This window comes from Oncorhynchus gorbuscha, linkage group LG18, assembly GCF_021184085.1.
Source record: "Oncorhynchus gorbuscha isolate QuinsamMale2020 ecotype Even-year linkage group LG18, OgorEven_v1.0, whole genome shotgun sequence".
Classification (NCBI taxonomy): Eukaryota; Metazoa; Chordata; class Actinopteri; order Salmoniformes; family Salmonidae; genus Oncorhynchus; species Oncorhynchus gorbuscha.
Genome location: NC_060190.1, coordinates 67529625 through 67546436, shown reverse-complemented (window position 1 = coordinate 67546436; position 16812 = coordinate 67529625). Strand labels below are relative to the sequence as shown.

Genomic DNA, 16812 nt, shown 5'->3' with positions numbered 1-16812 from the left:
CTTGTGTCTTCTTTCGGTTCACAAGTCTGTTGTGTCTTGTTTTCCAGGTAATGAAGCCTAGTCAGGCATGTTGTCTCCTCTGTAGCCCTAATTAAACATGGTCAGACGGGAGATGGAAAACTGTTATTGTGTTTGTGTCACTCTTTGTTATTTGTCCATGAATGTGCTGGCTGCTACATTGAAAGATTACAGTAGCAAATGGCTCTAAATTATGCCATCGATTTAGAAGGCTTTAATATGCATTGTGGGATGTTGTAGGATAAATTAAATTATATTGGTATTAATGTTATGGGATGAATTGAAATATGGTAGTATTCATGTTGTGGGAGAAATTAAACGATATGGGTGCATCACAGCAGGCATTTATGACTTGCGTGGTTAAATAAAGGTTACATTTAAAGTAAATACTGTGTAATAGACTTGGAGCACAAAGTCCACGTGAGTTTAGGAAGAGCAAAAAAGTATGATAGAAAGCTGAAGCATTGAGAGGCTTCATTTAGTTAGTTGTTTTACCGTGGCTGTGATACGGCTGCCGCGCTCTGGCACTTTGAATTACTGTCATGTCACCGCAGTCAGTCAGTGCTGTGTGGGCCCACATACTGTAGCTGGAAGAAGAACTGGCAAACTCTGTCCTCTACACATTTTGGGAAGATTGTCTCCCCTTGTGGTTTTTCTCAGTCAGATGACAAGCTTTGTTTGGTTTTATCTTCTTGGTCATTTGTTTGCTAGTACCCCACACATCAACAAGCAAAAGAAACTCACAGGAGATAGGCTATACTTCCAGATGGAGATAGGCTATACTTCCAGATGAATTCATCCAACTGAAAAACCTTCGTAGAGTAATCCTTCAAAGGAACGCTGTGTTAATTAACTGTCCACTGAACTGTGTGTGAAATTTGAATGAGAGTAAATGGAACAGATCTCTGTTGATCGAGACAGAAAAGTATTTCCAGCTATTGTGCAATGTTGTGCCTAGCACCATTTGTTGCAAACAGGAGGTATGTCTGCATATTATTTTTAACATGTGTTTTACCGTAATTGTTGTTGAAACAGTTCAATGTTTAACTGCTAGATCAAGTTATGTTTCATGAAAATTGTAGAGAATGAGGGGCCTTCCGAGTGGCGCATCACTACAGACCTGGGTTCGATCCCAGGCTGTGTCACAACCAGCCGTGACCGGGAGTCCCATAGGGAAACGCACGATTGGCTCAGCGTCGTCCAGGTTAGGGGAGGGTTTGGCCGGGAGTGTTTTACTTAGCTCATCGCGCTCTAGCGACTCCTTGTGGCGGGCCGGGCGCCTGCAGGCTGACTTCGGTCATCAGTTGAACGGTGTTTCCTCCAGGTTAAGCAGGCAGGTGTTAAGAAGCGCGGTTTGGGGGGTCATGTTACAGAGGACGCATGACTCGACCTTCGCCTCTCCCATGCCCGTTAGGGAGTTGCAGCAATGAGACAAGATCGCAATTGGATATCACAAAATTGGGGAGAAAAAGGGGGTAAAATGCAAACAAAATATATTGTAAAGAAATTGATCCATATGAGAAGTAAAGCCATTTCTGTCTTCATTTTTTCTGTCGCTGTCTCTTCTCTCCTCTTCAACTCTCTGAAGCAACAACCTTACAAGCAAAACAATATCCACGAGGTATTTAATCAGCCATCACATGAGGTTACAATGAAAAACTACACATGCAACATCCTCAATCCACTTGAATTCTGTCAGCAAATACTAATCTTAACCCTACCTGTCTGGTAGATATTGATAATGAGACAAAATGCCTTGAGCTCAATTGGCTAATCCACACACTTGTACCATTGTATAGATGTAGGATCTTAATTAGATCCCTCTTTTGTTGTTGATAATTTTCCTGCAGACTTGTTGTGTATTTGAGGTTTAAAAAGGCTTCTAAATGTTGCTATTTCCATGTTAAAATTTTAGACTTGATTTGCTCAAACGAAAAATGTATCAACCCTAAAAAGAAATATGTTAATTATAATCCACATAATAATTTGTGTTTCCTGTTGCTGCAGGATTATTTTCCTGCTGTAGCAGATTGACTCAAATGAAGATGCTACATCTGTATGCCATGTATGTGACTGTTAAAAATGTTTGTATTGTATGTTTTTCTATGTGTTTTTGTGTGTTTCTGTGTGTCTCCACTAAGGGCTCAGACGATGAGGAACTGCTGCTCAGCAAGAGCATGTCATTATTAGAGAGTCAACACCACCATCTATTGCACTGTCTGGAGAAGACCACTGTGAGTCTCTAAGTCCAACCATACTATATGACTAGAAAACCATACTCTAACCATATTCTAACATACTCAGTGACTAGAAAACCATACTCTAACCATATTCTATGCCTAGAAAACCATACTCTAACCATATTTTGTGCCTAGAAAACCATACTCTAACCATATTCTATGCCTAGAAAACCATACTCTAACCATATTCTAACATACCCAATGAATAGAAAACCATACTCTAACCATATTCTATGCCTAGAAAACCATACTCTAACCATATTCTAACATACTCAATGAATAGAAAACCATACTCTAACCATATTCTAACATACTCAATGACTAGAAAACCATACTCTAACCATATTCTAACATACTCAATGACTAGAAAACCATACTCTAACCATATTCTAACATACTCAATGACTAGAACACCATACTCTAACCATATTCTAACATACTCAATGACTAGAAAACCATACTCTAACCATATTCTAACATACTCAATGAATAGAAAACCATACTCTAACCATATTCTAACATACTCAATGACTAGAAAACCATACTCTAACCATATTCTAACATACTCAATGACTAGAAAACCATACTCTAACCATATTCTAACATACTCAATGACTAGAAAACCATACTCTAACCCAGGTCTCTCTAATTCTGTTCCTGGAGAGCTTTAGTCCTGTAGTTTATTTTGCTCCAACTCTGATTTGGTTACAACTGGAGTTAGAGCAAAAACCTACAGGAGGGTATTTTTCCGGGAACAGGGTTGGAGAGCCATGCGTCTAACCATATTCTAACACACTGTATGACTAGAAAACCATAGTCTAGCCATACTCTGGCATACTCTGTCATACTGTAAAAAACGTTTCATGATAAATATAGTCTTATTCGTTATTCAAATAAAGGAAACATGTTATCCAATGTTGTTATCGAGAGGAGTTGACATGCCCCACACCTTATAACTATTCTGTCACCATATAAACCTAATGACAACTATTCTGTCCCCATATAAACCTAATAACAACTATTCTGTCACCATATAAACCTAATGACAACTATTCTGTCACCATATAAACCTAATGACAACTATTCTGTCACTATATAAACCTAATGACAACTATTCTGTCACCATATAAACCTAATGACAACTATTCTGTCACCATATAAACCTAATGACAACTATTCTGTCACCATATAAACATAATGACAACTATTCTGTCACCATATAAACCTAATGACAACTATTCTGTCACCATATAAACCTAATGACAACTATTCTGTCCCCATATAAACCTAATGACAACTATTCTGTCACCATATAAACCTAATGACAACTATTCTGTCACCATATAAACCTAATGACAACTATTCTGTCACCATATAAACCTAATGACAACTATTCTGTCACTATATAAACCTTATAACAACTATTATGTCACTATATAAACAACTATTATGTCACTATATAAACCTAATAACAACTATTATGTCACCATATAAACCTTATAACAACTATTATGTCACTTTATAAACCTAATAACAACTATTCTATAACTATTTAACCTAATAACAACTATTCTATAACTATTCTATAACTATTTAACCTAATAACAACTATTCTGTCGCTATATAAACCTAATAACAACTATTATGTCACTTTATAAACCTAATAACAACTATTCTATAACTATTTAACCTAATAACAACTATTCTATAACTATTCTATAACTATTTAACCTAATAACAACTATTATGTCGCTATATAAACCTAATAACAACTATTATGTCGCTACATAAACCTAATAACAACTATTCTGTCACCATATAAACCTAATAACAACTATTCTAGAACTATTTAACCTAATAACAACTATTCTGTCACTATATAAACCTAATAACAACTATTCTGTCACCATAAAAACCTAATGACAACTATTCTGCCACTATATAAACCTAATAACTATTCTATAACTATTTAACCTAATAACAACTATTCTATACCTATTTAACCTAATAACAACTATTATATAACTATTTAACCTAATAACAACTATTATGTCACTATATAAACAACTATTATGTCACTATAAACCTAATATATTCACTTCTATAGGGTGAATATATAATCGAGCGAGCAGCATCTGTCTTTTAATGCCACTCCTCTGCAGGCCCATGAGTTTATGGATGAGCAGCTGTATGAACAGAATTGTCTGGAGACCACGGTCCAGAGCTACACCTCCCGTAGCCCCTCCCTCTCCAGCCAGGACAGGCCCATAGGCACCTGCTGTACCCGCCGGGTGAAGAGGAGCTCCCCCCTGCCCAACTCCAGCATGCCCCTCCAGCCCAGCCATCAGCATGGGCCGCTACAGGAGCTCAGCGCCCTCCGCATCCAGTGCGGGGACAAGCTACCCCCCACCACCAGGTTAGAGGCTGCAGGCAGCCAGGCACAAGGAGACAGGTTGAATACGCTCTTGGCATCTTTTTAGAGTTATCCAAAGTGTTTGACACGGTTGATCATGGAAATATTACTTTAGAAATTGCATTATTACGGTTTTCATGATTATACATATAATTGGATATATAGTTATGTTTATTATAGAGAACAATTTGTTTAGGCAAATTGCTGTGCATCTACCATGGTCAAGATATCCTGCGGTGTGCCACAGGCAGTGGCGGATTTAGGTATAGGTGGGGGGGGGTCATTTCGATTCCTAAGATATATCAATGACCTTGCTGCTGTGTCTCCTACTCTACTTTACGTTCTCTTTTCTGATGATACCAATTTGATTTTATCACATAACCATTTTTATTCACTAATTAATGAAGCCAACTCAGGTATGGCCACATTTTCTGAATGGTCCCAGATAAACAGATTATCTTTAAATGTTAAAAAGAAAGTTCTACTTTATCCTACTTTATTGTATTCACTAGTAAGAATAAGACATAATAAAACATTATTTTTAAAGAATGAAATAGAACAAGTCACATCCACTAGAGTTCTAAGTGATGAAAAATGATCATGGAATGATCATATTCAATTTGTCAGTAGCAAAGTGATGAAATGTGTAGGTATCATCAGAAAGATGAGTGGTTTGGTACATCAGGCTTCCTAACTCTATACTTTTGCTTAATTTACCCATCTCTCATTTACTGTAATATTGTCTGGGCCAGCACATTTTTTTTGTACGTATTGTACGTACCTGCACACCGTTTTACCAGTTTTTTTTATCTGTACTGTTTTGTCTTTCACTTCTTTTCTTTGGTGTGAATAAATACAACCTAAACCCTGTCCTTTGCAGGTTGTATCCAATCCAAGTTTCTTCTCCTTAGGCACAGGTCTACAGTCAACTTTACCTGGACGAAGCTGATCTTAAATCATGGTCTTCAACTTCATCATACTCTGCACAGACATGCGTCATGCACACATGGAGTCCCCATAGAAAACACTAGATGGCGGTGTAGGGTTGTATCTAGCACTTTTGTTACAAGTAGTTGGGCCATTTGTAAAATTACAGTACTTTTACAGTATTATTCCACCCTCTCCCTCTGTCTGTCTGTCTTTCTATCTCTATCTTTCTTACTCTGTCTTTCTCTCTCTATCTTTCTTACTCTGTCTTTCTCTCTCTCTTGCTCTCTATACTCTCTGTCTCTCTCTCTCTCTCAGTCGCTCTAGTCTCAACATGAAGACAGACGAGGTGGGTCTGTTCAACTGCAAGGGCGGTCAGATCACCACGGCGATCATCAGCATCCCCACGCCCCACTCTGCCACCCCGGACGGGGACGGTCTTCACGGACCCCCCCAGCGCATACCACCCCTTCCCCCCACCAGCCCAGAGGCCGCCAGTATTAACACCACAGCCAGCTCCACTGTCTTCAAAGTGTCCGCTCTGTGACTGTGTGACTGACCCACTCGACAGACTGACTGAGCAGGAGGAGAGGTGAAGAGAGGCTTTCACTAGAACTCTACCTTGAAGGACCCCTGTCGCCCGTTTCAGAGACAGAGAAATGGGAGAGAACTCCCCGTGTACCAAGGAGTATACAGCCTTTTAGGCAGCAAGCGGATAGGCTATACTGAGTGAAATGCTGCACGGCAGCTGATGGTAGAGTAGACTATGATATGCTACGATGTGTGCATTTTGGGAATATGACAGGACAAAGGAAGTCACTGTGTCTTTGTGCACTTCGCACCTACATATTATTGTTTTGATCTGCCTACAGCTAAACCCTGAATGTCTGAAAGATGAGGATGAAGACACCTATTCATGTTTTAACTTTAGGTTGTTAGGTCTTCTTTATGTTTTGTGTTGTCTTATCTATTTTGTGTGTGTGTGTGTGTGTGTGTGTGTGTGTGTGTGTGTGTGTGTGTGTGTGTGTGTGTGTGTGTGTGTGTGTGTGTGTGTGTGTGTGTGTGTGTGTGTGTGTGTGTGTGTGTGTGTGTGTGTGTGTGTGTGTGTGTGTGTGTGTGTGTGTGTGTGTGTGTGTGTGTGTGTGTGTGTGTGTGTGTGAGATACTTTTATGAAATGTTCATATTTTAGTGGGTTATAACCTTACATTTCCATCTATCCACAATGTCCTTAAAATCTAAACAACATAAATGCCTACTAGTACTCTGACAAATGTTCCATCAGACATGCTACAGTATTGCTGCTTTCCCAAATCTGTCTCTCTCTCTCTCTCGCTATTTCTCTGTCTCTCTCTCTCCCTTGCTCTCACTCTCTGTCTCTCAATTTCAATTTAAGGGGCGTTATTGGCATGGGAAACATATGTTTACATTGCCAAAGCAAGTGAAATGGATAAACAAACGTGAAATAAACAATAAAGAGTGAACAGTAAATATTACACTTACACAAGTTCTCTCTCTGTCTCTCACTATCGCTCCCTCTATCGCTCCCTCTATCGCTCCCTCTATCAATCCATCTATCTCTCTCTCCTCTCTCTGTCTCTCTCTCTGTCTCTGTCTCTCTCTCTGTCTCTCACTATCGCTCCCTCTATCGCTCTCTATATCTCTCTCTCCCTCGCTCTATCTCTGTCTCTCTCTTTCTCTCACTATCGCTCCCTCTATCGCTATCGCTCTCTATCTCTGTCTCTCTCTCTGTCTCTCACTCTCTCTATCTATCTCTGTCTCTCTATCTCTGTCTCTCTCTCTTTCTCTCACTATCGCTCTATCTCTGTCTCTCTCTGTCTCTTCTCTCTCACTATCGCTCCCTCTATCGCTCTCTATATCTCTGTCTCTCACTATCGCTCCCTCTATCGCTCTATCTCTGTCTCTCACTATCGCTCCCTCTATCTATCTCTCTCCCTCGCTCTATCTCTGTCTCTCTCTTTCTCTCACTATCTCTCTCACTATCTCCCTCTATCGCTCTCTATATCTCTCTCTCCCTCGTCTATCTCTGTCTCTCTCTCTGTCTCTCACTATCGCTCCCTCTATCGCTCTCTATATCTCTCTCCCTCCTCTATCTCTGTCTCTCTCTCTGTCTCTCACTATCGCTCCCTCTATCGCTCTCTATATCTCTCTCTCTGTCTCTCTCGCTCTATCTCTGTCTCTCTCTCTCACTATCTCTCTCACTATCTCTCCTCGCTCTATCTCTGTCTCTCTCTCTGTCTCTCACTATCGCTCTCTATATCTCTCTCTCCCTCGCTCTATCTCTGTCTCTCTCTCTGTCTCTCACTATCGCTCCCTCTATCTATCGCTCTCTATATCTCTCTCTCCTCTCTCTCTCTCTATCTCTGTCTCTCTCTCTGTCTCTCACTATCGTCCCTCTATCGCTCTCTATATCTCTCTCTCCCTCGCTCTATCTCTGTCTCTCTCTCTACTATCGCTCTCTATCTCTCTCTCCCTCGCTCTATCTCTGTCTCTCTCTCTGTCTCTCACTATCGCTCCCTCTATCGCTCTCTATATCTCTCTCTCCCTCGCTCTATCTCTGTCTCTCTCTCTGTCTCTATCACTCTATCTCTGTCTCTCTCTCTACTATCGCTCCCTCTATCGCTCTCTATATCTCTCCTCCCTCGCTCTATCTCTGTCTCTCTCTCTGTCTCTCACTATCGCTCCCCTATCGCTCTCTATATCGCTCTGTCTCTCTCTTTCTCTCACTATCGCTCTCTATCTCCTATATCTCTCTGTCTCCTCGCTCTATCTCTGTCTCTCTCTCTGTCTCTCACTATCGCTCCCTCTATCGCTCTCTATATCTCTCTATCTCTGTCTCTCTCTCTGTCTCTCACTATCGCTCCCTCTATCGCTCTCTATATCTCTCTATCTCTGTCTCTCTCTCTCTCACTATCGCTCTCTATATCTCTGTCTCTCTCTCTGTCTCTCACTATCGCTCCCTCTATCGCTCTCTATATCTCTCTCCCTCCTCTATCTCTGTCTCTCTCTCTCTCTGTCTCTCACTATCGCTCCCTCTATCGCTCTCTATCTCTGTCTATCTCTCTCTCTCTCTTTCTCTCACTATCGTCTCTCACTATCTCTGTCTCTCTCTCTGTCTCTCACTATCGCTCCCTCTATCGCTCTCTATATCTCTCTCTCCTCTCGCTCTATCTCTGTCTCTCTCTCTGTCTCTCACTATCGCTCCCTCTATCGCTCTCTATATCTCTCTATCTCTGTCTCTCTCTCCCTCGCTCTATCTCTGTCTCTCTCTCTGTCTCTCACTATCGCTCCCTCTATCGCTCTCTATATCTCTCTATCTCTGTCTCTCTCTCTCTCACTATCGCTCTATCTCTGTCTCTCTCTCTCTCTCTCTGTCCTCTCTCTCTCTCTGTCTCTCTCTCTGTCTCTCACTATCGCTCCCCCTCGCTCTCTCTCTCTCTGTCTCTCATCGCTCCCTCTATATCTCTCTCTCCCTCGCTCTATCTCTGTCTCTCTCTCTGTCTCTCACTATCGCTCCCTCTATCGCTCTCTATATCTCTCTGTCCCTCGCTCTATCTCTGTCTCTCTCTCTGTCTCTCACTATCTATCTCTGTCTCCCTCTATCGCTCTCTATATCTCTCTCTCCCTCTCTATCTCTGTCTCTCTCTCTCTGTCCCTCTCTATCTCTGTCTCTCTCTCTGTCTCTCACTATCGCTCCCTCTATCGCTCTCTATATCTCTCTATCTCTGTCTCTCTCTCTGTCTCTCACTATCGCTCCCTCTATCGCTCTCTATATCTCTCTATCTCTGTCTCTCTCTCTGTCTCTCATCTCTGTCTCTCTCTTTCTCTCACTCTCTATATCTCTCGCTCCCTCTATCGCTCTCTATATCTCTCTCCCTCGTCCCTCTGTCTCTATCTCTGTCTCTGTCTCTCTGTCTCTCACTATCGCTCCCTCTATCGCTCTCTATATCTCTCTATCTCTGTCTCTCTCTCTTCTCTCACTATCGCTCCTCTCTATCGCTCTCTATATCTCTCTGTCCCTCGCTCTATCTCTGTCTCTCTCTCTGTCTCTCACTATCGCTCTCTATATCTCCCTCTATCTCTGTCTCTCTGTATCTCTCTGTCCCTCGCTCTATCTCTGTCTCTGTCTCTCTCTTCTCTCACTATCGCTCCCTCTATATCTCTATATATCTCTCTGTCCCTCTCTGTCCCTCTCTGTCTCTCACTATCTCTGTCTCTATATCTCTGTCTCTCTGTCTCTCGCTCTGTCCTCACTATCGCTCCCTCTATCGCTCTCTATATATCTCTCTCTCGCTCTATCTCTGTCTCTCTCTTGTCTCTCACTATCTCCCTCTATCTCTCTATATCTCCTCTATCGCTCTCTCTCTGTCTCTCATATCTCTCTATCCTCTCTATATATCTCTCTCTCTCTCTCTCTCTGTCTCTCACTATCGCTCCCTCTATCGCTCTCTATATACTATCTCTGTCTCTCCTCTGTCTCTCATATCGCTCCCTCTATATATATCTCTCTATCTCTGTCTCTCTCTCTGTCTCTCACTATCGTCTCTCTATCGCTCACTATCGCTCTCTCTGTCTATCGCTCCCTCTATATCTCTCTATCTCTGTCTCTCTCTCCTCTCACTCTATCTCTGTCTCTCTCTCTGTCTCTCACTATCGCTCCCTCTATCGCTCTCTATATCTCTCTATCTCTGTCTCTCTCTCTGTCTCTCATCTCTGTCTCTCTCTCCCTCGCTCTATCTCTGTCTCTCTCTCTGTCTCTCACTATCGCTCCCTCTATCGCTCTCTATATCTCTCTATCTCTGTCTCTCTCTCTCTCACTATCGCTCCCTCTATCTCTGTCTATCTCTGTCTCTGTCTCTCACTATCGCTCCCTATCGCTATCTCTCTATCTCTGTCTCTCTACTATCTCTCTATCTCTCTGTCTCTCTGTCTCTCTCTCTGTCTCTCACTATCTCTGTCTCTCTCTTTCTCCCTCGCTCTATCTCTGTCTCTCTCTCTGTCTCTCACTATCGCTCCCTCTATCGCTCTCTATATCTCTCTCTCTGTCTCTCTCTCTGTCTCTCATCTCTGTCTCTATATATCTCTCTGTCTCTCTCTCTGTCTCTCACTATCGCTCCCTCTATCGCTCTCTATATCTCTCTCCCTCGTCCTCTCTGTCTCTCATCTCTGTCTCTCTCTCTCTATCTCTGTCTCTCACTATCGCTCCCTCTATCGCTCTCTATATCTCTCTCTCCTGTCTCTCTCTCTGTCTCTATCTCTGTCTCTCTCTCTCTGTCTCTCACTATCGCTCCCTCTATCGCTCTCTATATATCTCTCTATCTCTGTCTCTCTCTCTGTCTCTCACTATCGCTCCCTCTATCGCTCTCTATATATATCTCTCTATCTCTGTCTCTCTCTCTGTCTCTCACTATCGCTCCCTCTATCGCTCTCTATATATCTCTCTCCCTCGCTCTATCTCTGTCTCTCTCTCTGTCTCTCACTATCGCTCCTCTCTGTCTCTCATCGCTCTCTATATATCTCTCTATCCTGTCTCGTCTCTATCTCTGTCTCTCTCTCTGTCTCTCACTATCGCTCCCTCTATCGCTCTCTATATATCTCTCTCCTCGCTCTATCTCTGTCTCTCTCTGTCTCTCACTATCGCTCCCTCTATCGCTCTCTATATATCTCTCTATCTCTGTCTCTCTCTCTGTCTCTCATCTCTGCTCTCTCTCTCTATCTCTGTCTCTCACTATCGCTCCCTCTATCGCTCTCTATCTCTCTCTCCCTCGCTCTATCTCTGTCTCTCTCTCTGTCTCTCTCCCTCGCTCTATCTCTGTCTCTCTATCTCTGTCTCTCACTATCGCTCCCTCTATCGCTCTCTATATCTCTCTCTCCCTCGCTCTATCTCTGTCTCTCTCTCTGTCTCTCACTATCGCTCCCTCTCTCTCTCTCTGTCTCTCACTATCGTCTCTATCGCTCTCTATATATCTCTCTGTCCCTCTCTATCTCTGTCTCTCTCTCTGTCTCTCACTATCGCTCCCTCTATCGCTCTCTATATATCTCTCTGTCCCTCCTATCTCGCTCTATCTCTGTCTCTCTCTCTGTCTCTCACTCTCTGTCCCTCGCTCTATCTCTGTCTCTCTCCTCTCACTCTATCGCTCTCTATATCTCTCTCTCCCTCGCTCTATCTCTGTCTCTCTCTCTGTCTCTCACTATCGCTCCCTCTATCGCTCTCTATATATCTCTCTATCTCTGTCTCTCTCTCTGTCTCTCACTCTCTGTCTCTCTCTCTGTCTCTCACTATCGCTCCCTCTATCGCTCTCTATATATCTCTCTCTCTGTCTCTCTCTCTGTCTCTCATCTCTGTCTCTCTATATATCTCTCTCCCTCGTCTCTCTCTGTCTCTCACTATCGCTCCCTCTATCGCTCTCTATATCTCTCTCCCTCGCTCTATCTCTCTCTCTCTCTGTCTCTCATCTCTGTCTCTATATATCTCTCTATCTCTGTCTCTCTCTTTCTCTTCCAAACTGTCTTCATGTTTAAGACTTTAGCAGTTTAGTTGTTGTTGTTTCAGTTCAGTGGAAGACAGTATAATCACCATGGCAACGATGACTGTCCATGTCAATGCCCTACTGTGATGTGAACAGGCCTCCTCTACATGTTACATTAACTGTTGTCCGTTGGAGGTCCATGCTGTAGGTGCCTGGTGTTTTGGAATAGCTTGTGACTACTTGCCAAGATGTGCTACAGTAAAATTATAACAGATAAACAAGTATTTTGTTTTCATTTTTTTGTGTAAATTATTATTTTACTCTGTAGGTTTTTGAATAATGAAAATGAAAATACCATGTTGCATTCAAGGTATCTGTATGTTTTTGTATTGACTTTGTGTACTCAGCCATGTGGTAGACAGAGGTAAGGACATACTGTCATAAAATCGCCACCTAATCCATTGTTGTGAGTCAATATGTAATGTGGATGTTAAAAATAGATGTTTTAACATGTTGACCATGTCACGTGAAAAGATGAGTAAAGTTCATATCAATGGGTTACTACAAACACCGATCTATTGGAGGGTGGTTCTTAACAATCCCAATTTGTCTCCATGCTGGTTGAGGTCACATTTACCACACCCTTTAAAAAACGCTGTTCACTCATCTGGTTAACAACTGGGTCCATAATGTGTAATGTGTAGGAGTTTTTCCTGGTCATGTGAGCTGACCAAGCTGACCAAGGGCTCTATTCAGGGTGTATCGCTGAACTGTTAAAAGATTGGCCACTGTGAAAGTCATTTCCGATTGAGCCGACATGCAGCGTTTACCGTGAAGGAAGTCTTCACAGACATTGCCTTTAATTGTCAATCGCGCTATAAAGCTGAACTTCCGCGATACGGATTGAATAGAGCCCAAGTTATAGTCTATGACTAGGGCATGGAGTTTTTCATTTGCCCAAGTAATGTGAATTCAACAGTAGACCTAGTACACATTCTGTGTACTGTTTCATACTTAGCGAGGACATCGGGATTACAAAGCTAACCTCTACAGAAAGCAGTGATGAAGTCTCATTCCTGTCTTGTGATGGGAAGATAATGGACACATTTATCCACCTGAGACAGAATGGAAAAGGTCGCTTGTCAAAAAGTCTTTGTGTTGTCGTTTGTTTCCTCCTCCTCCTCTGTATTCTCTGTTTTCCTGTCTGCTCTGTATTCTCTGTTATTCTGTCTGCTCTGTATTCTCTGTTATTCTGTCTGCTCCTATTCTCTGTTATTCTGTCTGCTCTGTATTCTCTGTTATTCTGTCTGCTCTGTATTCTCTGTTATTCTGTCTGCTCTGTATTCTCTGTTATTCTGTCTGATCTGTATTCTCTGTTATTCTGTCTGATCTGTATTCTCTGTTATTCTGTCTGATCTGTATTCTCTGTTATTCTGTCTGCTTCTATTCTCTGTTTTCTGTCTGCTCCTATTCTCTGTTTATCTGTCTGCTCCTATTCTCTGTTTTTCTGTCTGCTCCTATTCTCTGTTTTCTGTCTGCTCCATATTCTCTGTTTTTCTGTCTGCTCCATATTCTCTGTTATTCTGTCTGCTCTGTATTCTCTGTTATTCTGTCTGATCTGTATTCTCTGTTTTCCTGTCTGCTCATATTCTCTGTTATTCTGTCTGATCTGTATTCTCTGTTTTCCTGTCTGCTCCTATTCTCTGTTTTTCTGTCTGCTCCATATTCTCTGTTTTTCTGTCTGCTCCTATTCTCTGTTTTTCTGTCTGCTCCATATTCTCTGTTTTTCTGTCTGCTCATATTCTCTGTTTTTCTGTCTGCTCCTATTCTCTGTTTTTCTGTCTGCTCCATATTCTCTGTTTTTCTGTCTGCTCCTATTCTCTGTTTTTCTGTCTGCTCCATATTCTCTGTTTTCTGTCTGCTCTGTATTCTCTGTTTTCTGTCTGCTCCATATTCTCTGTTTTCCTGTCTGCTCCTATTCTCTGTTTTCCTGTCTGCTCTGTATTCTCTGTTTTCCTGTCTGCTCTGTATTCTCTGTTATTCTGTCTGCTCTGTATTCTCTGTTATTCTGTCTGCTCCTATTCTCTGTTATTCTGTCTGCTCCTATTCTCTGTTTTCCTGTCTGCTCTGTATTCTCTTTTATTCTGTCTGCTCTGTATTCTCTGTTATTCTGTCTGCTCTGTATTCTCTGTTTTTCTGTCTGCTCCTATTCTCTGTTTTTCTGTCTGCTCTTTATTCTCTGTTATTCTGTCTGCTCCTATTCTCTGTTTTCCTGTCTGCTCTGTATTCTCTGTTTTCCTGTCTGCTCTGTATTCTCTGTTTTCCTGTCTGCTCTTTATTCTCTGTTTTCCTGTCTGCTCTGTATTCTCTGTTTTCCTGTCTGCTCTTTATTCTCTGTTATTCTGTCTGCTCCTATTCTCTGTTTTCCTGTCTGCTCTGTATTCTCTGTTATTCTGTCTGCTCCTATTCTCTGTTTTTCTGTCTGCTCTGTATTCTCTGTTATTCTGTCTGCTCCTATTCTCTGTTTTCCTGTCTGCTCTGTATTCTCTGTTTTTCTGTCTGCTCCTATTCTCTGTTTTTCTGTCTGCTCTTTATTCTCTGTTATTCTGTCTGCTCCTATTCTCTGTTTTCCTGTCTGCTCTGTATTCTCTGTTTTTCTGTCTGCTCCTATTCTCTGTTTTTCTGTCTGCTCTTTATTCTCTGTTATTCTGTCTGCTCCTATTCTCTTTTTTCTGTCTGCTTCTATTCTCTGTTTTCTGTCTGCTCCTATTCTCTGTTTATCTGTCTGCTCCTATTCTCTGTTTTTCTGTCTGCTCCTATTCTCTGTTTTCTGTCTGCTCCTATTCTCTGTTTTCTGTCTGCTCCTATTCTCTGTTTTCTGTCTGCTCTGTATTCTCTGTTATTCTGTCTGATCTGTATTCTCTGTTTTCTGTCTGCTCATATTCTCTGTTTTGATCTGTATTCTGTTTTCCTGTCTGCTCATATTCTCTGTTTTTCTGTCTGCTCCTATTCTCTGTTTTTCTGTCTGCTCCATATTCTCTGTTTTCTGTCTGCTCCTATTCTCTGTTTTTCTGTCTGCTCCATATTCTCTGTTTTCTGTCTGTTTTTCTCTGTTTTCTGTCTGCTCCATATTCTCTGTTTTCTGTCTGCTTCTATTCTCTGTTTTCTGTCTGCTCTGTTATTCTCTGTTTTCTGTCTGCTCTGTCTGTATTCTCTGTTATTCTGTCTGTCTGTTATTCTGTCTCTCCTATTCTCTGTATTCTCTGCTCCTATTCTCTGTTTTCTGTCTGCTCTGTATTCTCTGTTATTCTGTCTGCTCTGTATTCTCTGTTTTCTGTCTGCTCTGTATTCTATTCTCTGTTTTCTGTCTGCTCTATTCTCTGTTTTTCTCTGTTTTCTGTCTGCTCTGTATTCTCTGTTTTCCTGTCTGCTCTTTATTCTCTGTTTTCTGTCTGCTCTGTATTCTCTGTTTTCTCTGTCTGTCTGCTCTATTCTCTGTTTTCTGTCTGCTCTGTATTCTCTGTTTTTCTGTCTGCTCCTATTCTCTGTTTTCTGTCTGTTATTCTGTCTGCTCTATTCTCTGTTTTCCTGTCTGTCTGCTCTGTTTTTCTGTCTGCTCCTATTCTCTGTTTTTCTGTCTGCTCTTTATTCTCTGTTTTCTGTCTGCTCCTATTCTCTGTTTTTCTGTCTGCTCTGTATTCTCTGTTTTCTGTCTGCTCCTATTCTCTGTTTTCTGTCTGCTCCTATTCTCTGTTTTCTGTCTGTCTGCTGCTCCTATTCTCTGTTTTCTGTCTGCTTCTATTCTCTGTTTTCTGTCTTCCTATTCTCTGTCTGCTCCTATTCTCTGTTTTCTGTCTGCTCCTATTCTCTGTTTTCTGTCTGCTTCTATTCTCTGTTTTCTGTCTGCTCCTATTCTCTGTTTTCTGTCTGCTTCTATTCTCTGTTTTCTGTCTGCTCCTATTCTCTGTTTTCTGTCTGCTCATATTCTCTGTTTTTCTGTCTGCTCATATTCTCTGTTTTCTGTCTGCTCCTATTCTCTGTTATCTGTCTGCTCATATTCTCTGTTTTTCTGTCTGCTTCTATTCTCTGTTTTCTGTCTGCTCCTATTCTCTGTTATCTGTCTGCTCCTATTCTCTGTTTTCTGTCTGCTCATATTCTCTGTTATCTGTCTGCTCCTATTCTCTGTTTTCTGTCTGCTCCTATTCTCTGTTTTCTGTCTGCTCCTATTCTCTGTTATCTGTCTGCTCCTATTCTCTGTTTTCTGTCTGCTCCTATTCTCTGTTATCTGTCTGCTCCTATTCTCTGTTATCTGTCTGCTCCTATTCTCTGTTATCTGTCTGCTCCTATTCTCTGTTATCTGTCTGCTCCTATTCTCTGTTTATCTGTCTGCTCCTATTCTCTGTTATCTGTCTGCTCCTATTCTCTGTTATCTGTCTGCTCCGTGCTTTCTGTTTTTCTGCTCCATATTATCTGTCTGATGGTGTTTATCACGTGACTTTGTTTATGTGTCATAATGACTATAAAGTAGTGTCAGATAAAGGTATTTCATCTGCCACCCAAACCTGGCTTGTGAGCTTTCTTTTCGTGAACAGTTGTGGACATTTCCATGTCATTTTTCACACATGAAGTCGGTACAAAGAACTACAACAGAGAAGTAATGGAGATGTCTGAGACATATTACTGCAGCTCATATCACATGTTCTGTTCTTCAGGTGCTTAACATCCT

The 16812-nt window shown here is 41.6% G+C and overlaps 1 protein-coding gene across 2 annotated transcripts in view; it reads left to right on the top strand.

The window, feature by feature from the left end:
• Window positions 1-7017, top strand: part of LOC124003688 (potassium voltage-gated channel subfamily D member 3-like) — a 141737-nt gene extending 134720 nt beyond the window's left edge. The window contains exons 5-8 of one of the 2 annotated variants that reach the window (XM_046312203.1): window positions 1607-1639; window positions 2160-2252; window positions 4421-4674; window positions 5917-7017. In XM_046312203.1, coding sequence (XP_046168159.1) covers window positions 1607-1639; window positions 2160-2252; window positions 4421-4674; window positions 5917-6145 — 609 coding nt within the window. In that variant the 3' untranslated portion in view covers window positions 6146-7017. The remainder of the gene's footprint in view (window positions 1-1606; window positions 1640-2159; window positions 2253-4420; window positions 4675-5916) is intronic. The other variant, XM_046312204.1, reaches the window with a different exon arrangement.
• Window positions 7018-16812: the final 9795 nt, after the last annotated feature.